General features: G+C 34.2%; 1 protein-coding gene across 7 annotated transcripts in view; it reads right to left on the bottom strand.

Annotated features, from left to right (window-relative positions):
- The window catches only part of beta-Spec (spectrin beta chain), an 88178-nt gene that overhangs the window by 42120 nt on the left and 27503 nt on the right, over window positions 1-18555 (bottom strand). For all 7 annotated transcript variants that reach the window (XM_089697200.1, XM_089697201.1, XM_089697203.1 and 4 more), the window contains exons 2-14: window positions 12665-12836; window positions 10188-10339; window positions 9679-9852; window positions 9149-9437; window positions 8758-8929; window positions 7177-7305; window positions 6460-6672; window positions 5838-6035; window positions 4293-4422; window positions 3591-3740; window positions 3059-3198; window positions 2490-2614; window positions 2047-2177 (exon numbers count right to left, since the gene is read on the bottom strand). In XM_089697200.1, coding sequence (XP_089553326.1) covers window positions 2047-2177; window positions 2490-2614; window positions 3059-3198; window positions 3591-3740; window positions 4293-4422; window positions 5838-6035; window positions 6460-6672; window positions 7177-7305; window positions 8758-8929; window positions 9149-9437; window positions 9679-9852; window positions 10188-10339; window positions 12665-12800 — 2139 coding nt within the window. In that variant the 5' untranslated portion in view covers window positions 12801-12836. The remainder of the gene's footprint in view (window positions 1-2046; window positions 2178-2489; window positions 2615-3058; window positions 3199-3590; window positions 3741-4292; window positions 4423-5837; window positions 6036-6459; window positions 6673-7176; window positions 7306-8757; window positions 8930-9148; window positions 9438-9678; window positions 9853-10187; window positions 10340-12664; window positions 12837-18555) is intronic.

Here is an 18555-nt window from a genome sequence, read left to right as displayed (position 1 = left end):
TAGATGAAGTGGTGACCATAGTACATATGTGGTTTGATTAATTTATAAAGTTCTATAATATAAATAATGAATATTCTGTAAAAATAATTTTAAACAGTGTCATTTCTGTATGTAAGGACATTTAGGTTAAATTTACTAAGAAATTATTAAGTTCAAACTTAAACTTATGTATATGTATGTAGTTTTGTAAAATACTTATTTTATTTAATCTTAATATGCCTATGATTTTCATAATTTCCTATAAATAAAAGACTGTTTTTTATAAAGTTCTATTTATTTAACACTTTCCAACATTTTTGGGAAAATATATGTTTCCCAGAAATTTTCAGCACCCCTTAACAAATGTTGCATATAATCATCATCATAAAGGATCCAGTATTTGTGGATGATTTTGTTTTGTTCAAAATGTGGATCAGCTACACAAAATAATCCTTTTTTCTTTTTAGCAGCAAACATCTGAAGCATAATTTGTGCTTTAAATTTTTCTTTTATTTCATTTTCGTTTATGTACCTTTTCATTGCTTTTTGACTCATTGGACTTTTTACTTCAATGACAAAGTCCTTGCAAATGCCATCTGGGGATACTCCAATTATAGGGGATAGTAAAATTAAGCCTTGTTTTTCGATGTGGATATTTAGTTGTATTTCAAGCTCCTGAATAACTAGATTTTCTAATGTTTTGCCTCTTTTAATAGCTTGAGTCTCTGGCACTTTATATCCCCCTAAAATACTGTTGACTAATGCACCATCTGTAGTTTTGCATTTCACTGCCTCATAAATTTTGGAGCCAGTCACTCTACCCTGACGCATTGCATGCCACAATTTAGAGTCAGCCTGTTTTTTAGTTTTTTCAGCTATTTGGTTTTTGAGGTTGTCTGTAATGATGTTTGCATACCATGATTTAAATGCCATGTAACTGTGATCATATTGGACATCTTGAATAAACTGGAGCATTAAATTAAAAACGGTTAAATCAATCAGTGCAGGCTGCTGTTCTTGGCAATATTTTAAAATCATTCCTTCAGATATATTGCGCAGATTACACTCATTAGTAAATGTGGATAATGTTACATTCACATTTATATCTTCAGGAACTTTCCTTTTTCTTCCCAAATTTTTAGCCAAAACAAACTGCTTATCTGTAACAGCTGCGGCAAGTCTGGGTTTAGTCCAATAGCAAACAGTTGATGTAACCGATGGCTCATCTGATCGTTTAACAAGCCAAATTACAAAACAAATGGCGTGTTTGCACCCTCCTGCTGCTGCTGCGCAGTCGTTACATTCAACTTTTATGATTTTTTCTGCAGTCTCATCTATTGTAGCAGACACGACGTATAGTTTCCCTTTAACTTTGTGTTCTGGTGTTACACGGCATTTAATTATACACAAATTTCCTTCCCGCTTAACTTCGACGTATCCTACTGCTGTTTCGACGTAAGATTCTCGAGATGCAAGTAATGCTTTAGCACTACGAGTTTCCGCAGCATTGTAGCAATCGTTTTCATACATATATTCCATTATCATCAGATAACTAACTGAAGGTAGGTTTCTATTATCAGCAGACTGAAATCCTTCGGAAACTTTCATTGTGTAGTATAAAATTACAACAATCTATGTTAGCTATCAAAATTTAAGATACTCGAAAAGACTTGCAAATAACGGTGTGTAGTTAATTACAAAGCTTGGCGAATGGCGGTTTATTTTAGTGTCAACTGTCAAGAGTGATAAAATGTTAAATGTCAACTGTCGAGTTTTTTTTTTTTAATCTAAATTACGTCGCAAAGGAAAAAATCTATTCCTCCGTATGTATGACGTCATTTGGCGTTTACGACATTTTAGAATGAGATGATTTTCAAACTCAAAAAGATGAATGAAAACTTTAATATTTTGAAAAAGCAAAAAATACGTGTATAATAATTTTTGATCTAGTTTTGATTAAAATAAAAAAATAAGTAGGTTAAAATTTTGAAATGTTGTCAATTATACCATCCCATAATAAAGTTCCATAAATCCCAACCACAATACATAACATAAAACATAACTAACCTGTATGCGATCAGCTCCAAAGTGTCCCTGCGATATGAGCTCATCGCCCACCGCAGCGACGTCCATGAGTTGCGGCTCGTGCGCAGAAACATCTGCCTCTAGCGCCTTGTGCTTGGATATCAGCAGGTACACTAAAACAAACATTTCAAATTTTATTATGTACTTTTGGTGCCATTTTATAGCTCGAGAAGTCGAATTAATCGATGCAAATGTCTATTGACATTTTAATAGTTGGCATCGAAACATTTAAGTATTTTATATGAATGCACAAATATTTTTAGTGCTATGCCTATATGCTATCACAATAACATTTTTTGAGCTCTGTTTCGTACAAATTAAAGAAGAATATAACATTTAAATTGAATTACATTTAAAAATATCTAACAATATGATCTTCTTAACAAGAATATATACCGTTCATCCTATAATAATATCTCACTTACCAGTTGTAAGATCATGACCGATGTCATCAACAGACACGATCTGCTCCTTCTCCTTGATCCAGTTTTCTTCATCGGCCATGTCCCAGTAGAACTGCCACAGTTTGCGGCTGTCTTCAAGGCGCTTCCTGTTAGGATAAACATTTTGCATAAATTATTAATTCTGAGTTATCTTACAAGAGCGTTTTTTTGTAAATAATTCACATTCTTGTTTTTCTTAGGATTATTAGAAAATTTCGTAGGATTATGTTAATTCTGAGTTATCTTACACGAGCGTTTTTTAATATAATTCACGTTTTTGTTTTATTTATAAGGTTGATATAATGAAGTCCAGAAATCTTATAACATATTTGGTAGGAATATCAACCAATTTCCAAATTTTAATTTTCCATGTATAACTGTGTTGTAACTAATCTTACTCCCCACCATGTTAAAAATTAGTTAATTTTGCTCTAATAAAAAACATGATGATTGGCAAAAAAAAAAGTATGAGCTGAAATCTCCAGTCATATTTTCATCCAAATGTGGAATATTTATATGTAATTTTTTTTTTCAATCCTCTTTTAGCGTACCTCCTTTCAACAGCAAGGTGCACGAGCTCAGCATACGCGTTCTCCAATTGTTGTATGCGCTCCACGGTGATGGCCGGGTCACATGGCCGGTAGTTGCCCTCTTCCACTTCTAGGAACCGCTGCGATTGGCCTACAACAACCTGCAGAACGAATAATTAAATATATAAATTTGAATTTTACAAAATACAAAATTTTATCCCTGAACGTGAACAATTATAACTTTTAACATCTCTATTATAAATAGTGGAGAAATTCGGCATTATAATATCTACAAAATTTTATCCCTGAACGAGAAAAATTATAACTTTTAACTAACTAACTTCTATTATAAATAGTGCTAAAGAAGACATTGAAATGTTATTTATTCATTTCAAATGAAATAAAATTTAATGTTGAGCCAATACGAGAAATAGTAACAATACTATCCTAGAGTAGCTTGGTTGAGAGCTAAAAGAATAGCCAAAACGCAATAAATAAATAAAACATCAAAATTTATTCCGTCATTCTTCAGTTAAAAAATAAAATAAATTACCTTGACTCTTTCCCCAAGTACGTTGATGTCGGCTTCAACAAGAGCGTGCTTCTGCAGCAAGTCCTCAACGCCCATGAGATGTTTGCCGTAATCGTCTGTGAGGAGGCGCATCTTGATCTCCTCCATTGAATCCAGAATGTATAGCATTTCCTGAAATATTATGATTAAGTTAGTAACTTAAAAGTGATTATTAGTATGTACAAATAACTTTAAAGACTTTATTTTATCATAATACTAGCGGTCCGCCCCCGCTTCGCCCGTGGTACATATTTACGTTTACCGGGATAAAATATAGCCTATACGGATTTGGAAGAATCCCTCTAAGTAATGGTAAAAGAAATTTTGAAATCAGTCCAGTAGTTTTTGAGCCTATTCAATACAAACATACAAAAATACAAAGGTTTCCTCTTTATAATATTAGTATAGATAATCTAGAACTTGAAGTTGTAATCCTTATTTCTTGCTGAATTAATGATATCATCTAGGATGTTTCACTTGAAAGTTAAATAAAAAAGATAATTTGTTTAATTGTTAACAAGGTGAGTTTGAACCTGACGAAATTCTAGTTTATTAAATTACTAATATTTTGTATGTTATACTTACATCTGTACATGAATGTTCTAGGCTTATTGTTTTTACGAGATTTAACGATCAACACGTTCAATCTCCACTTAATTTATCTCATAATAATATTCAATTCACCTGGAAGTTCTGCTGCAGCTGCAAACTGAGTTCCAAACGGGCTCGACGCGCACGCAACAGTTCAAGCAGATACGCCCACAAACGTAGAACGTTGTCACGACGGGCACACACACGCTCAATGTCATGGTACCTGTGTAGATGTTTTGTTACGTTTTCAAAGCTGCCTCTAGTTATTTATTTATTTATTTATTACTCTTTAATAAAACTATACATGGGAAACTTATTGCTAATTTATACAAAGCAAAAGAAGAAAAGTATAGTTTATTAGGCGGCCTTATCACTTAGTAGTGATCTCTTCCAGGCAACCTGGGCAAAAGGTAACAAGCTTACTGAAATTACGATGGTAGGTAGAAAAAAAGAGGCAAGTTAAATGTGGTTAGGTGGCAAATTGATTTATAAAGTTGGTCTTGAATATTAATAGAAGATTGGTAATTTTGCTTTAAACCCCCTCTTAAAGATCCAAACACACAGACTTAACGCGGGAAGCGACTTTTCTATATAGTGATAATATTAGTTTACTGTAAGCCCCAATAGATGGCGCTACTGAACTTTAGCGCGAAACAAACTCGCGCTATTGATATTTTTTCTTACTTTCATATTATAAATTTGTTTGAGTGTGATGGCCAAAGTTTGTTTGAAAACGCTAATTTAATATTTTTGCTTGTGGCAACTAGGTGAATCTAGTACGCCACTTATAATATATTTTGCAAATTTAACAATTATGGAATTTGGATCACAATGACAATGAAATTAATAATGAACCTGGGCAACTGATTACTGAAGCTATCTGTCTCCTCAAAGGCTCAAAACATGAATTTTTGAAGTTGATAGTAAATGATCGTCGTTGTTTGCCGACAATACGGCGATTATGAATAGATAGACATCTACAATGACGACCGATCGCAGACATTCAGACACAATTTAGGGCTCCCACACTAAACCGCATGGACATAATATTATCTTTTAGGCCATCCACACGTCTGCCGAACAATGTGTATGTGTCCTTTGTGTTCGTTGTTTGTCACGTTGTTCGGCAGACGTGTGGATGGCCTTTTAGGTTAAACAAGCAAATTGATTGGTTAATCTAAGATTATATGTCCATGTCCAATTATTATGCCTTTTGTTATAGTATAATTTGATGCCAGAAACAATTGTATCTTTTGAGTTGTCACATACCGTCATTAGGTTCAAAGTGTCAAATTATATGTGTTACAAAAACCTTGAAGGATGTGTATCGAAAATAAAGCGGTTACGTTCCTGTCTCGATTTGTCGGTTTCTTTTAAAATCTGATGGAGGTTATTACCATAAAATTTGGGTTTTTGACGGTAAAGTATCTTTCTATCACTTAGGGCCGATTTTTCAATGCTTGGATAAAACTTATTCGTCGAATAATGTATAAAACTACCATTTTAAAAACGTATTCTAATTGTCCGTATTTGACAGTTTACGTGACATATTAATATTATCGTGTAATACATTATTGGACGGATAAGTTTTAACCAAGCATTGAAAAATTAGCCCTTAATTTAATAATAATATCTCACCGTTCAGCCTGCAGTTCCCCGCATACAGCAACTACCGCTTGCACTCGCTCCTCATACGCGAATATATCAGTTTCGATAGCTTCGTGCTTCTTGGCCGCCGCTTCAACGGCCGTGAGGTCGAAACCGAAGTTGTCCTGGCTTACTAGCCGCTGGTTCTCAGAGAGCCACGTTTCACGCATCTGTGCTTTGCGGTTGAATCTGTCGGAATTATGATATGATTAAATAATAAAAAAAAATTGGATTCAACTACTAATGAAATTTAAGATTTCAAAATCTGTAATCATCGAATTTAACTACTAATTTGTTTCATAAGAATAATAATGAAAAGTAAAAACTACACTTAGGTATTTAATTTTCATATTGCATTCAATATTGCGTTTTTAATGGAAGAAACTTTGTTTCCAATCATTTTATTTTATATCACTTTCACTGGAAGATTTTCTTGTAGCGCAAGTAAATACTTTTTTTTTTTCAATTTCGAACGTAATTTTTTAAGTAACATATCAATATTTTTACTGTCTTTTACCCCTTCTTATACTTTACATCAAGATTGTTTTATAGCAAAAAACCCTATATCAATATTTAGTATAACATTTTTTTTTTTAATTTTGCATATCCCTACCTAGCAGCCAACTGCTCCAATTTCTCCTGTCTAATCAGTTCCTCCCGCAACGCAAGTTCCCTCTCATGTTCCGCCTTCTCAAGTCTCTCCCAGGCTCTATTGATGTCATGTATCATGCGACCTTCACGGGGAGTGTAGGGCTTTTGGTTCGCCGCACGCATTCGGGATTGCAGCGTGAATAGTAGCACTTCGAGGTTGCCTTTTTCTACGAACCTGCGGGAGTTAAAAATTATATTAATTTGGTTAAATGAGTGTGTGAATATATGAGTTGAATACATATCATGATGATGGTGATGGATTAAGATTTCAGGTGTGGATCGTTCAATTCCAAGTCTGTAATGATAAATCATTGTATGTGTTGTATGTTCATAATATTATAAATAATATTATGAACATAATATCATGATGCCTTATGCTCGATCCACCACGCAGTGATAATGTTAAATAACATTTTATTTGACAAATTAAACAAACTACAACGAATAATCCTGTAACTTACTTTACACTCCAATTGCTAGATATAAATTGTTAAAAAATGTATGCGCGTGTACTAGAGTACACACGTAAGAAGTGAAACTTCTTTATGACCTTAAATATGTCACGAGTACGGCGTAATGCAAAAATGTCACGCGTACGGCGTAACGCAAAAATGTTACACAAAATTTTTGTCCAACCCCGATAAAGAAGTTTCACTTCAATAAATAAAGTTCAACTCACTTGGGCGGTTTCTCAACAGTGCGATAGTTGGCAAACTGTATCAGTTGTTGTCTCACACCTTCCAGGGAATTCGCGAACGTGCGGTCACCGAGCGCTTCGATGGTACGCTCGATCCATTGCAGCAGATCACTGAAATAAACCAATCACAATATTGAAAATTAATTTTACATTTAATATTAACATTTTAATAATAATTAATACATATATGTTTCCGCAAAATTGACGCCAATCACCTATTTTTCGTGAAATGCTAACATTTACACTACGGCCAACGTAACTTGGCGGGCCTGAACTTCGCGCAGAAGGCTGCGCACGAACGTTTTTTAGGAACGAAATGGTGGCAGGAGGCGGCGTGCGCGGGGCGGAGATCTAGGCTAGGGATTGACTCTATGTAAACACAATCATCCCTTTATTCGAACGAATATCGCAATCGATTTTTATCGATTTGAAATTTATTGATTTTTGTTTATATGAGATACTGAACGAAATAGCTTTACAAACTTATTGAATTTTGTCGTTAGTAAAAGAGATTTCGAGTTTAATAGCAAAAAAAACTAATAACATTTTATTTTCATGGTTGTAAGACATGATTTAGTTAAATATCATTTATTTATAAACGACCACTACAATAAGGACTGATTGAGAATATTTGAAACCTATTATAAAATTAAATATAAATATATTTCACAATTCAATTTCAATCGATTTGAAAAAAAAATCGATTAATCAATATCCTCAGACACGCATAGTGGACATCCCTTTTTGTTTACGTCGTATAACTTCGTGCATATTCGGCAATTCTCGGTACGCAATTATGTATCTCAGTCACACGTTAACATTGGTGTCGTGTTCGTGTCGCTATCTCTGTCTTGAGTACAGGCGGTTACAAAAGTTTTCGTTGAGTTGATCGTTATTATTTGTTATTATTATATTGTTGAGTGTTAAGTTTAAATTTGTTCGTGTTTAAGTTTGTTTTAGTGATAATTTGGAATATTCTACTTGGAATTTTGTATTATTCGGGAACAAAGATGCCACCAAAGCATAATATGGTTTTAAATCGCCAGGCGAGAAAAATAATATTCGATTTAACGCAGTATTTTAAAAAAGAAAAAGAAGAAGGCGTAAAAAATGTTGACAGTTTTTTTAAGAGTTGCTGAGTGAATCCTGAATTCATTAGGTTATTTTTATTGCTTTATGTCTCATAGCGTTTTGATATTTATTTTATTTGTACTTGGTCTCTGTATAAGGAAATTTTTATTCGAATATCAGTTTAAAAGAAATAAATGCCTATAACACTTTTTTTTACGAGTGTACATGCGCAAAAGTTCGTAGAGGCTATGTTCAGGCCCGCCAAGTTACGTTGGTCGTATTGTAACATTATATTATTATTTCATCGTGGCATAATTACACGACTTCTTGGCTTCTAGAAAATATTTGTCTTGCATTTTTAGATGAAAAAGTGCGAAATCCGACGTCCTGGTGACAGATATTTTTCTTCAATAAAATAACCTATTTACACAAATTAAAAATTAAAAATAAAATTTTATACAACCGGAAAATAATTTTAAATTTACAACTCACCTAGTCAAAGTCTCGTATTCATGCATCATTTTCTCATTCTCCATAGCGATACCGACAACTTTGCCGATCCTCTTGCCCTGCACTGTTTCTTGCTTCATCTTACTAAAGTAGTGATAGTAAGTCACTACGTAGGTAATGATAGACTTTTCGTCCGGGTGGTCGACGGCGATATCTGTGTAATAGATATAAAATTTTAAAATTTTATAAAATTTTCCAAAAATTATCAAGTAGTCTTTGTTTCTTAGGATATTGCCTGTATGAACATCTAGTTTTAAATTTATATTTAACAAATCTAGTAAGTAAACCTTAATACCATCGGAAGTATTCATACATATTAATATTTTGTTTATTATTCAATATTCAATACGAATTATATCAATCTCATGGTTACCTTCAGCATCCAACAGTTTAGTAAGTCCGAGTTTCTCCTCAGCAACATTGAAGGCGTTATTCAAGTTATGCATCGGATTGCTTCTGTGCAGTTTCTCAAACTGTATGAGATCTGGTCTGTGCTTGTGTATGATAGCGTTGAAGGCCAAACCATCACGCCAGGAAGTCGTGAAATTGCGTACATTCACGTTGTTGTAACCGGCCGTCTTCATTTGACACCATAATAGGAGCGCGTCCTTGGCGGATTTTGTCTCTTTGTTATCTGTCTCTTCTATGGTTATATCTTGAATCTATGAATAATGTTCAGGTTAAGATTATGTTCATTGTTGTTTCAATTAATTAATTTACTAATTATTAAAAATATGTTTATCGTGTTCCGCCCATAAATACTACCAAATGTATCGTGGTATTTATTCAATGTAGAACTAACGCAATGATGAATACATACTGAAGTTTATGTACAAATAAAGTTATATTTTATTTATTTATATGCAACAGGCGCCCAACGTGTTTAATAGCCTAAAACGTTACCTGGAATCGTAAAATGATAGTCCATATGAGACCCAGGTTGAGCCTCGGGTTTCCATCTACGATGTCGTGGGATCCCATGTTCTCGAGATGCACTCGCTGCTCGCGCAGAAACTGCAGCGCCTTGTCCACGTTCTCCAAGCAGTGGATACGCATTTTGCCTTTCGTTGGACGAGGCTGGAATAAAAAGGGTAATTTAGATATCTATTAGTATTATATCTTATTTCAAACCGAACTGTTTCTTATTTCGTTCTTGAACTTCTTTTCGGTTAAGACAGCTTCTGCCAATATCCAGCACAAACATTGGATATATAATTATTTCAATAAACACAGATTGTTTCAACAGATTTAATGTTAATTTTAAAAACAACATAAGTAATTACTTAAACGATTAGATCAATGGATAATGTGTTGCTTATAACTGGTATATGTATCTTTGGTTTAAAAAAAGCCGGCCATATGAATGAATTGAATATGTATAATGTATTCGATAAATAACTAAATTAACTTACCAATCTCTCCCCTGAGAGTACTTCCAGCAGTTTGATGAGCATCTTGCCGTCCCGCATGTCCACGTAGAGGTCGCCGATGCGGCAACCCACTCGCACCAAGTGTGAGTTCACCCATTTTTGAAACGTCTTCTTTTGTACGCTCTCTCGTTCGTCTGGAATGTACGTATTGAACTTACAATGGTGATACATATAGACAAGGTATAGAAACAGCAGCTTGCCGAAAAAACGAAGGATATTACAAAATAAGTATAGAAGAGCTTTACAAAGCGAAAACAATTTTGACCTTCCGTTTTGAACAAAAGTAAACATAATTATGATGCAATAGAAATAACAGTAAATGTTAACACATTAACCGCCAGTGGGGCAGGCCGCGGCGAGGGCACCGGAGTTTCCTCCTTGGACACCCGTCCGGATCAGCCAGCGACATCGCAGTAACTCACTGCAGGATTGAGTTCAGTAAGCGATATGTGAAACACAAGAAGATCGAATGTCGCCCCACGAGCGGAACTGGAGCGAAGTAAGCTTATGTAGCAATGCACCAAGTCGTAAATATATATTTCTTTTATTTTACATATATCACAAAATCACTGCTCCCTATGAGGAATATTAGAAACACCACTGTTGACACAGTATTCGATAAGACCATTGATAATAGTAATTATAAACATAGCCTTCCGAAAAAGGACATCACATTTCACGTTCACTATGAACTACACCATTCGCAAATAACCTTGACCAAGAACACCGCATCGCGTCACTAAAACAAGCACTTTTACGAACCTCTGAGTTCAATTACAACTTTATCATAATACAACTCCAATCCGGGCACTTCTATGTCGACACCTCTCTTGATGAGATCGTAGCACTCCGTCGATGTCATATCACTAGCATGGACTGATCACTAAGCTCGTGGTTCGAGACGAAAGACCGGTAACAATTAGAGCGACAAAATCTAACCAGCTACTGAGTAAGGATATTCGATACGCACGCTTCAGATGTCGTCAACTACGGGGTAATGAACTACATAGAATCCTTATTGTATTTGTCTATTGTTGCACTAAAGATTCAAATTCTCCGCGAGGTTATCAGCTCTTGATCGTGATTGGCGATGAAATCAAAGTCAACTATGATATATCTACCCGATAGAACTATGGATTTCATTACGTCATAGTAGATTTTGAGTACGAACAGTTTTATTTTAAAGTATTTACACGAATTATTTTTGACGCACGCTTGCGTCTTCGAGTAAGTTCACTCATGGTAGAGTATAGATAACACTGTACAGGCGATCTTATCAAGTATCTTTTCAGTTACTGATAAAACTTCGTTTCGTACGGTATAAAAGTATAAACATAAATTCAAACTAACCAAATGTTCAGCATACGTGTATTATAGGGAAAAAGGAAATCGCTCCATGCTCGATGATAAGCAGTAAGCTGTATTGGCATTGGTTAATTATATTTGTATGTGTTGTGATGATATTTTAAAGTTTACAATTAATTATTATGGTCGTCATTAAGTAAAATGCGTGTATTATTGTATAACACCGTAACGAGTATTGCAGTATAATTTTCCCGCTACACAATGAATATAATACACGGCTGTAATCGAACTCTTTATCAGTCGCCTACATTGGCTACCAGCCGTATCATTATCAACATTTCTTTATCATAATAGGATATCGAAACTATGTTAAGAAATATATTTAAACAAAACATAATGTTGTTAAGCAATTTGTGGTATGAGAGGCGATTTTAGATCTTTTAGATCTGCCTATAAACAAGATGGAGTCGAATAGGAATTCAAAATAGATATTTTATAAAACTTTAGATATTCAATTAAAAACATGCACATTGCACAATGCACAGTTCTGAAAAATCAAAATCAAAGCAACTTCTTAAATTTTATTGCAGGTATTAGATATCAAAATCTTTATTTTGAAAGAGCAAATTAAGAAATATGCATGTTATACGCATAAGATTTTTATTATTATGTATTTTATTTAATGTAAAACGTATGTTCTTACTTTTAAGTAGATATTATTTAGGCCAAACTATCCATAAAATGAACTCGTAACTTTGTAGCTCTCACACTAAACCCAGTTTTATTATTTTATTAGAACTCGCTTAGCCTCACTTCCTTGTCGCATAAGTCGTGCATCTGTCGTTTTATATTATAGCCTGTCCATCTGTTTTAATCCTTAATTTACAGCAGTTTCTACGCGAACAGAGACTCGAATAATTTCTTATTTTATAAAAATAATCAAAAATTAGGGGATTATAATCCTACTAGAAGACGAATAGTAAGTAGATAATTGAAATGAAATGAAAGTAATCGCGATTAAATTCGTTAAGATTAAATCAAGTAAAATGCAATATTCTTAAATACTGCCTATCATCAGTAATTATATGTATAAGTCCTTCCTCCCATTCACCTTCCCTATTTTATTAAACCTATAAACTTCTAAAAGCAATCACCTGCAAGCGCCTTGATGCGCGATCGTTCGAAAAGCCTCGACGACGAGTTGCCGCCATCGTACTCGATCTCATCGATGATCTCCTGGCCGTGGCCCACGGACGGGTCCCAGCGGGACACCGAGATGTCGGTCGTCATGGCGACCTAGTGCACCTCACCGCGCCACAATCACTTCTGCAAACAAACGGGTGCAATATTAGCATGTGTTTACATTACACATAGAAAGAGCATGCATTTGGGTCACGCGCGCGTGCTTTCGCAGTAAATCGACATTTCAGCGCAACATGGTTCATGTTTTCACATTTCATTTGACTAATAAGATGGACCAACCCTTTCCGTTCCGTTCCTATAGGTAGGCTTTCCGTTACCCAATTAAATAATTCAGAAAGTCAATTTAGAGATTGAAAGTACATAAATTAAAGTATTTATTTATACTGGAAACTATTTTATGGGGTAGGCATTTTGTAACGACTGACGATCATCATTGTTAAAAAACCATTGAGTTCGACGACGTTCAGGTCAAGCAGATGAAATAATATGGTTCAATATCTTATTTGCTACTAGTTTTTTTAAGTAAAATTAAACACTGTTATTGCAATTTGATTTAAACTATGACAATATGATGCTTTTAAACAAGTATGGTAGTGTATGATAGGTAGTCGATGAAGTAGTTAGAACATACTAGTAATTTTTATTATAATGTACTTGAATTACATCAAACCAAGTCCAATAATGGCTACAGTACCTACAATATTTTCCACTGTTCCAATATTTACCGGCGACTACTGATAAACCAAATACTAAATAGATAGCACCAATTGCACAAAATCGATACTTAATTTTGCAATGCAAATCGTAAATTAGCTGGTTCAACTTGTACATATTCCAAAATTATCGCATTAACAAGCCATCCTAGTAAATGATTTAAAGTAGTATTACCGAAATATTATTCAATCTATTTAAATTTTAAATACATGCATAGCTACATATTTAAATATGCAACTTATTATTATACTTAGCTCCACAGTAAAATAAAATCACTACAAATGTGCACTCACATTGGATTTAGATCGTTCAAAAGAAGTTCTTGTTACAAAGTCATATCAAAACTGCATACAACTACATATTTTTGTTATACTGATGACGTCACCTCGATAAGATTAGATAGGTGCTGGTTGTTCAAGACTTATCGCATGTAATTACTGGTTACTAACAAAACAGAACTATTTGAACAATGAACCGTTGGGTATTTTACGGATGGTCACGATCCAGCCATGGATATTATCCATTCTTCCTTCTAAAGGAGCAACAATCACTACATAGTATAAAACATAGACACTTTCTGGCGTCTGTGTGTATGCATATTAGATCTTTGAAATTATGCAACATACATATTTTCATGTTTTTTTTTTAAAGATAGAGCCAAGGAAGGAGCTATTCAAGAGGAAGGTATGTTAATAGTTATTACCTGTGGTTATTACTAGGGATGTAACGATACATGATTTTGCCGATACGATACCGATACCGATATTTGTAGCAATGTATCGGCGATACCGATACCGATACCGATATCGATGGCTTGGTAGAAAAATAAATAGTGAATTATGCATAAAAAGTTACCAACATTTAACAGAGACAACTGTTAATCGTATTCTTTTAAATAAAAATGCCAAATCAAAAAACAACAAAACCATTTATTTTAGTATTATTATTTTACGAAGTCAGTTAAACTTTAAGTAATACACATACAATCAGTACCTAATAAAAGTTTACTATTGGTAGAGTTTTTTCAGAAAACAAAGTGCGCACGCGCGGGCGGCCTCCCGCATCGTTCATTGGGCGCGGGTTTTTGAATTATTTGATATCAAAAAAATTGGTTGTTTGTAAAGTAGGTTTACGATCGAGATGTTTACGTGATAACATAATGCAGTGGCAGCGCTCGAGATGAAACGGGAGATCGGTCCGTCTCTCTCTCGTTATACCTGCGATCGCGCTCGTGAGGTTTTGGTGTGACACAAGTTTATGAACATGTCACCCGACTAAAACGATTTTAAAAACGTTATCACGTTAAAAATTAAAAAAAATTCAAAATTATTTATTTCTTTCCTTTACATAAACAAATTTGTGATTGGAACACTCCTAGTAAGCAAATAAAATGCTTGTGTCAGGAGGTTCCGCTCTTCCTTAACACTATTACAGAAACGGAAATAAAACAATATGAATGAATACAATGCAAAAACATAAAAGAAAAGAAAGAATTTAATAAAAAAATATCGGTATCGGTTGATTTATTATCGGCGATACCGATATATCGGCTTGCCGATATATCGGCCGATATATCGGTATCGGTATCGGTATCGTTACATCCCTAGTTATTACCAAGTTTCTTATCCTACACATAGATTCATGCAACTTAGAATACTGTTGTTAAAATAATCTTTATTTGCGACTATGAGGTGTTAAACATTTCAAGTTTCGAAATTTGAATGATTTGCAAATTAGTATACGCAGCTATGAACACCTATTGTTTTTAGCTAGTGGCTTCATTTTTATGGTCTGTTTCAGCTTAATAGTTTATTAGTGCTGTTTTTCATTGAGAGTACATATAATGATTTAAAAACATTTTTTTGTACAAAAATAGAAATAAACTTTTCCGTACGTATTAAAAATAAACAATCACATTTTCAAAGACTTTGGGGAGCTTTTTCTTTTGTGTCCCACGTTCATTATCTTAACACTTGAATGTCCCCCACGTTCAGAAAGCTAAGGGTTCTTAAAAATTGATCAAGTCAGCATATTTATTTTATTATGATTCTTCTAATTATAGGTATATCGAATAACAAAGACTAAACTAAATGTTACTTTTATAAGTAACATTTAGTTTAGTCTTTGTTGATGAGTTTATACTCAGAAACATTTCTTCTTTCTTACGTGTAATACAAAAATATTTGTAAATTCTTATTAAAAAGATAGGAATGATTTTGATCATGTAAATCAACATATTCATTAAGCCAATTTATTAGAATTTCAGAATATATTAAAAGAACAAACCGTACCATACTATAGTACGTATCGTACTTTATCTCGATTTCAACCGGCTAGATAGACACATTTAATCATAAATCAGGTCTATAAATACATAAAGGTTCGTCAGTGAGTCAGTCAGCTACGATTTGGTCGAATCACGCGAATTGCTATAACCCCAACAGTTTACTCGTCTCTGACCTTCTTCAACAATAGTTCCACTTTTTGAACGAAGGCTGTTCGTCTGTTCGAATTGACCAACCGTAAATGTCCCTTGATATCAACTTATTTGGTATAATTTATCTTCTAACGATTACGTCATTTATTGGTTTCCAAATAGTTTCATGTTGGTTAATGATACGAATGTTTATCAATCTTGTCGATTTGTTGCTGTGTAAACAAGTTATATGATCATGCAAATCATTTCCATTTTCAAGTCTTATAGGGTATTAGGATAATTCTAGATATGACTTAATCCTTAGCTTTTTACTGCGTGACTAATGTGTGAAACTAACAAATTCAATTCTCACAATAAAATGAATACGATGTCTCAATATTATCGCATGAGAAATCACGTTGGCAAAAAGTCCAGTTTATTAAAAAATATGACTTCACTTCAAGATCGGATTTGGGAAATAACACTTATAAAATATTTTATATTGGAGACATGATTATTATTCCAAAAACGAGAGTACATTCCAAATATTCATGTTCTACATTTTCTTCAAGTTCTAAGTTTTTTAGCGCAGCTCTACAATATAATATTATTCATATGATGTAAGTGTAACTGTACGCGTGTAAGTCTATTACCATTATAAGATTATAATGAGTAACTAACGGTGACTCACGCTAATAGGTATAAATAACTCATCCTTATTAAAGCCAAGATTGAGTAAACAAAAACAGAATATATCTACCTATAGCTAAATAAGTATGCGACAGCCACAGATTGGAAAAAAAACCAAAAAACTTTCTAATACTTTAATTATATAAAAATTACAATGAAATATTATATCTAAAATTATTCTAATACATTCGACGATCGAATATAGAATGAATATTTTAATTAAATTAAAATAACATGAGTTGCCCAATTGAGGTCAGCCGTCGTCACATCCACAATACGCTGAAACTGCAACGTCGGCGATCTGCTTCAGTTAGGTATACGTAATTCCTCCCCCCTTGGAACGGCGACTATTTTAGACCTTCAGTGAAAATATCGCCGGAACATTTTCAGGGTTACCCGTTTTCCTTTCTGTCTCGGTTGCAGATGGTTGCTGGTGTTCTTTCCTTCGGTTACGTCTCTTTATGCGCTGTCTAGTCATATGTATGAGAGCCAATATGACCGCACACAGAAGTATTGAGTAGACAGGTATTGTTGTGTGATGGAGGATACCTGATTGTACGCTGTCAATGTGTAAAGGATGCTGGATTAGGATTTTATCTTGGGCGTGGTGTAATCCTCGCAGATCGATGGAGTTGAGATTGATGCGGGCTGCTGCAATCTTTTGGTTTCCAATATCATAGGATATGTTGATTAATTTGAGGGGTTGGCCTCTGATCTCATCGTTGTCGTTAGCAATGGTTAATTGTCCTGTCTTGAAACGACATCCGATAGGAACCGTGATGAGATAGCTTCCTTGAAGTGATGTGTGGCTTCTATTGTTGCAAGTGAGATGTACTTTAGTTTGCTGAGGGAATGATACAACGTAGTGCTGATCATCGAGTTTTTCCATGGCCTCCCGTAACAAATTTACAGTAGTGAGTTCGCAGGATTCCTGAAGGGTTCGGTTGATGATGAGTTCTTGGATGCAATCCGATTTGGTGCGAATCTGATGAACAATCGCTTTACCACAGAGATACCAGTTTTTTAACTTCGGGCATTCTGCCTCTATGTACATGAACGACAACTCGTTTGTTGCTATGAAAGGAAAGGGTGGTATAAGGGCTTGGGCGTGTTTATTAGGAACTATGGATAATCTATAAAAGTCATACTTATCTCTAGATACTATAGGAAACTTAAAAACGAAAACTATATTTCTATCGACATAATATGATGCCGGAATAATAACATCATAATATTCTCTAAGTTCTAAATCTAAAATCTGCTCTCTACCGTAAATTACTTTTAATCTACTAACTATTGATTCTAGTATATCTATATCTATCATTGAATGATGCGTGCTCGAAGCACGAATAAAAGCTAAACTATTTTCTATCCTAAGTAATTCTTGAGTTAGATCTTCTACATTTTCAGTTAACAATTCTAGAAGTTGAGCAAACTTGGCATATTTAACTAGACTTTCTTCTCTACGTACATCACTATTGATAATCAAGTTCAACGTAGTGTTAATTTTGATCTGGTTTTCTAAAATTTGGGTTAACACACTACTATGCTTAGACATCCACTCCTTGTTAATACTAATATGATTATTAAATTCTTTAACTATTTCATTCTGATTGGTTTCTAACGTTTTAATAGCCCTATTATATGCTAAAGCATCAGTTTGATCTAAATTTCCTGTTATTCCTTTGATGATTGAACCTAATCCATCTACAAGACCTCTTTTAACGCGATTCGGTTCCAAAGATCGTAACTGCTTAAGAACTTTGTCAAGCTTGTTAGAAAGATATAATATCTGAATTTCATATATTGGAAGGGTGTCGTTTGTTAATCGGTCTTGGTAGCTTAGTAGTTGAGATTGCATCGAGTGGATATTACTCTCTATGTCAGTCAAGTTTACGTACTGAAGAAATGTATGATGGTGTGTCGTAAGTCTCATAAGTCCAAGTCTGTAGGGTAGTAACCCGGGTCCGTCATCCAGGTTCTCAAGTTTTATCTCTTGAGGTCGCGTCAATGGAAGTACCG

The sequence above is a fragment of the Colias philodice genome, chromosome 7, assembly GCF_061535455.1.
Source record: "Colias philodice isolate Cphi_HAF_F1 chromosome 7, ilColPhil1 Martin Lab GWU primary, whole genome shotgun sequence".
NCBI lineage: Eukaryota > Metazoa > Arthropoda > Insecta > Lepidoptera > Pieridae > Colias > Colias philodice.
Note: the sequence above shows the minus strand (reverse complement) of the source record. Positions and strands in the feature narration are given on the sequence as shown.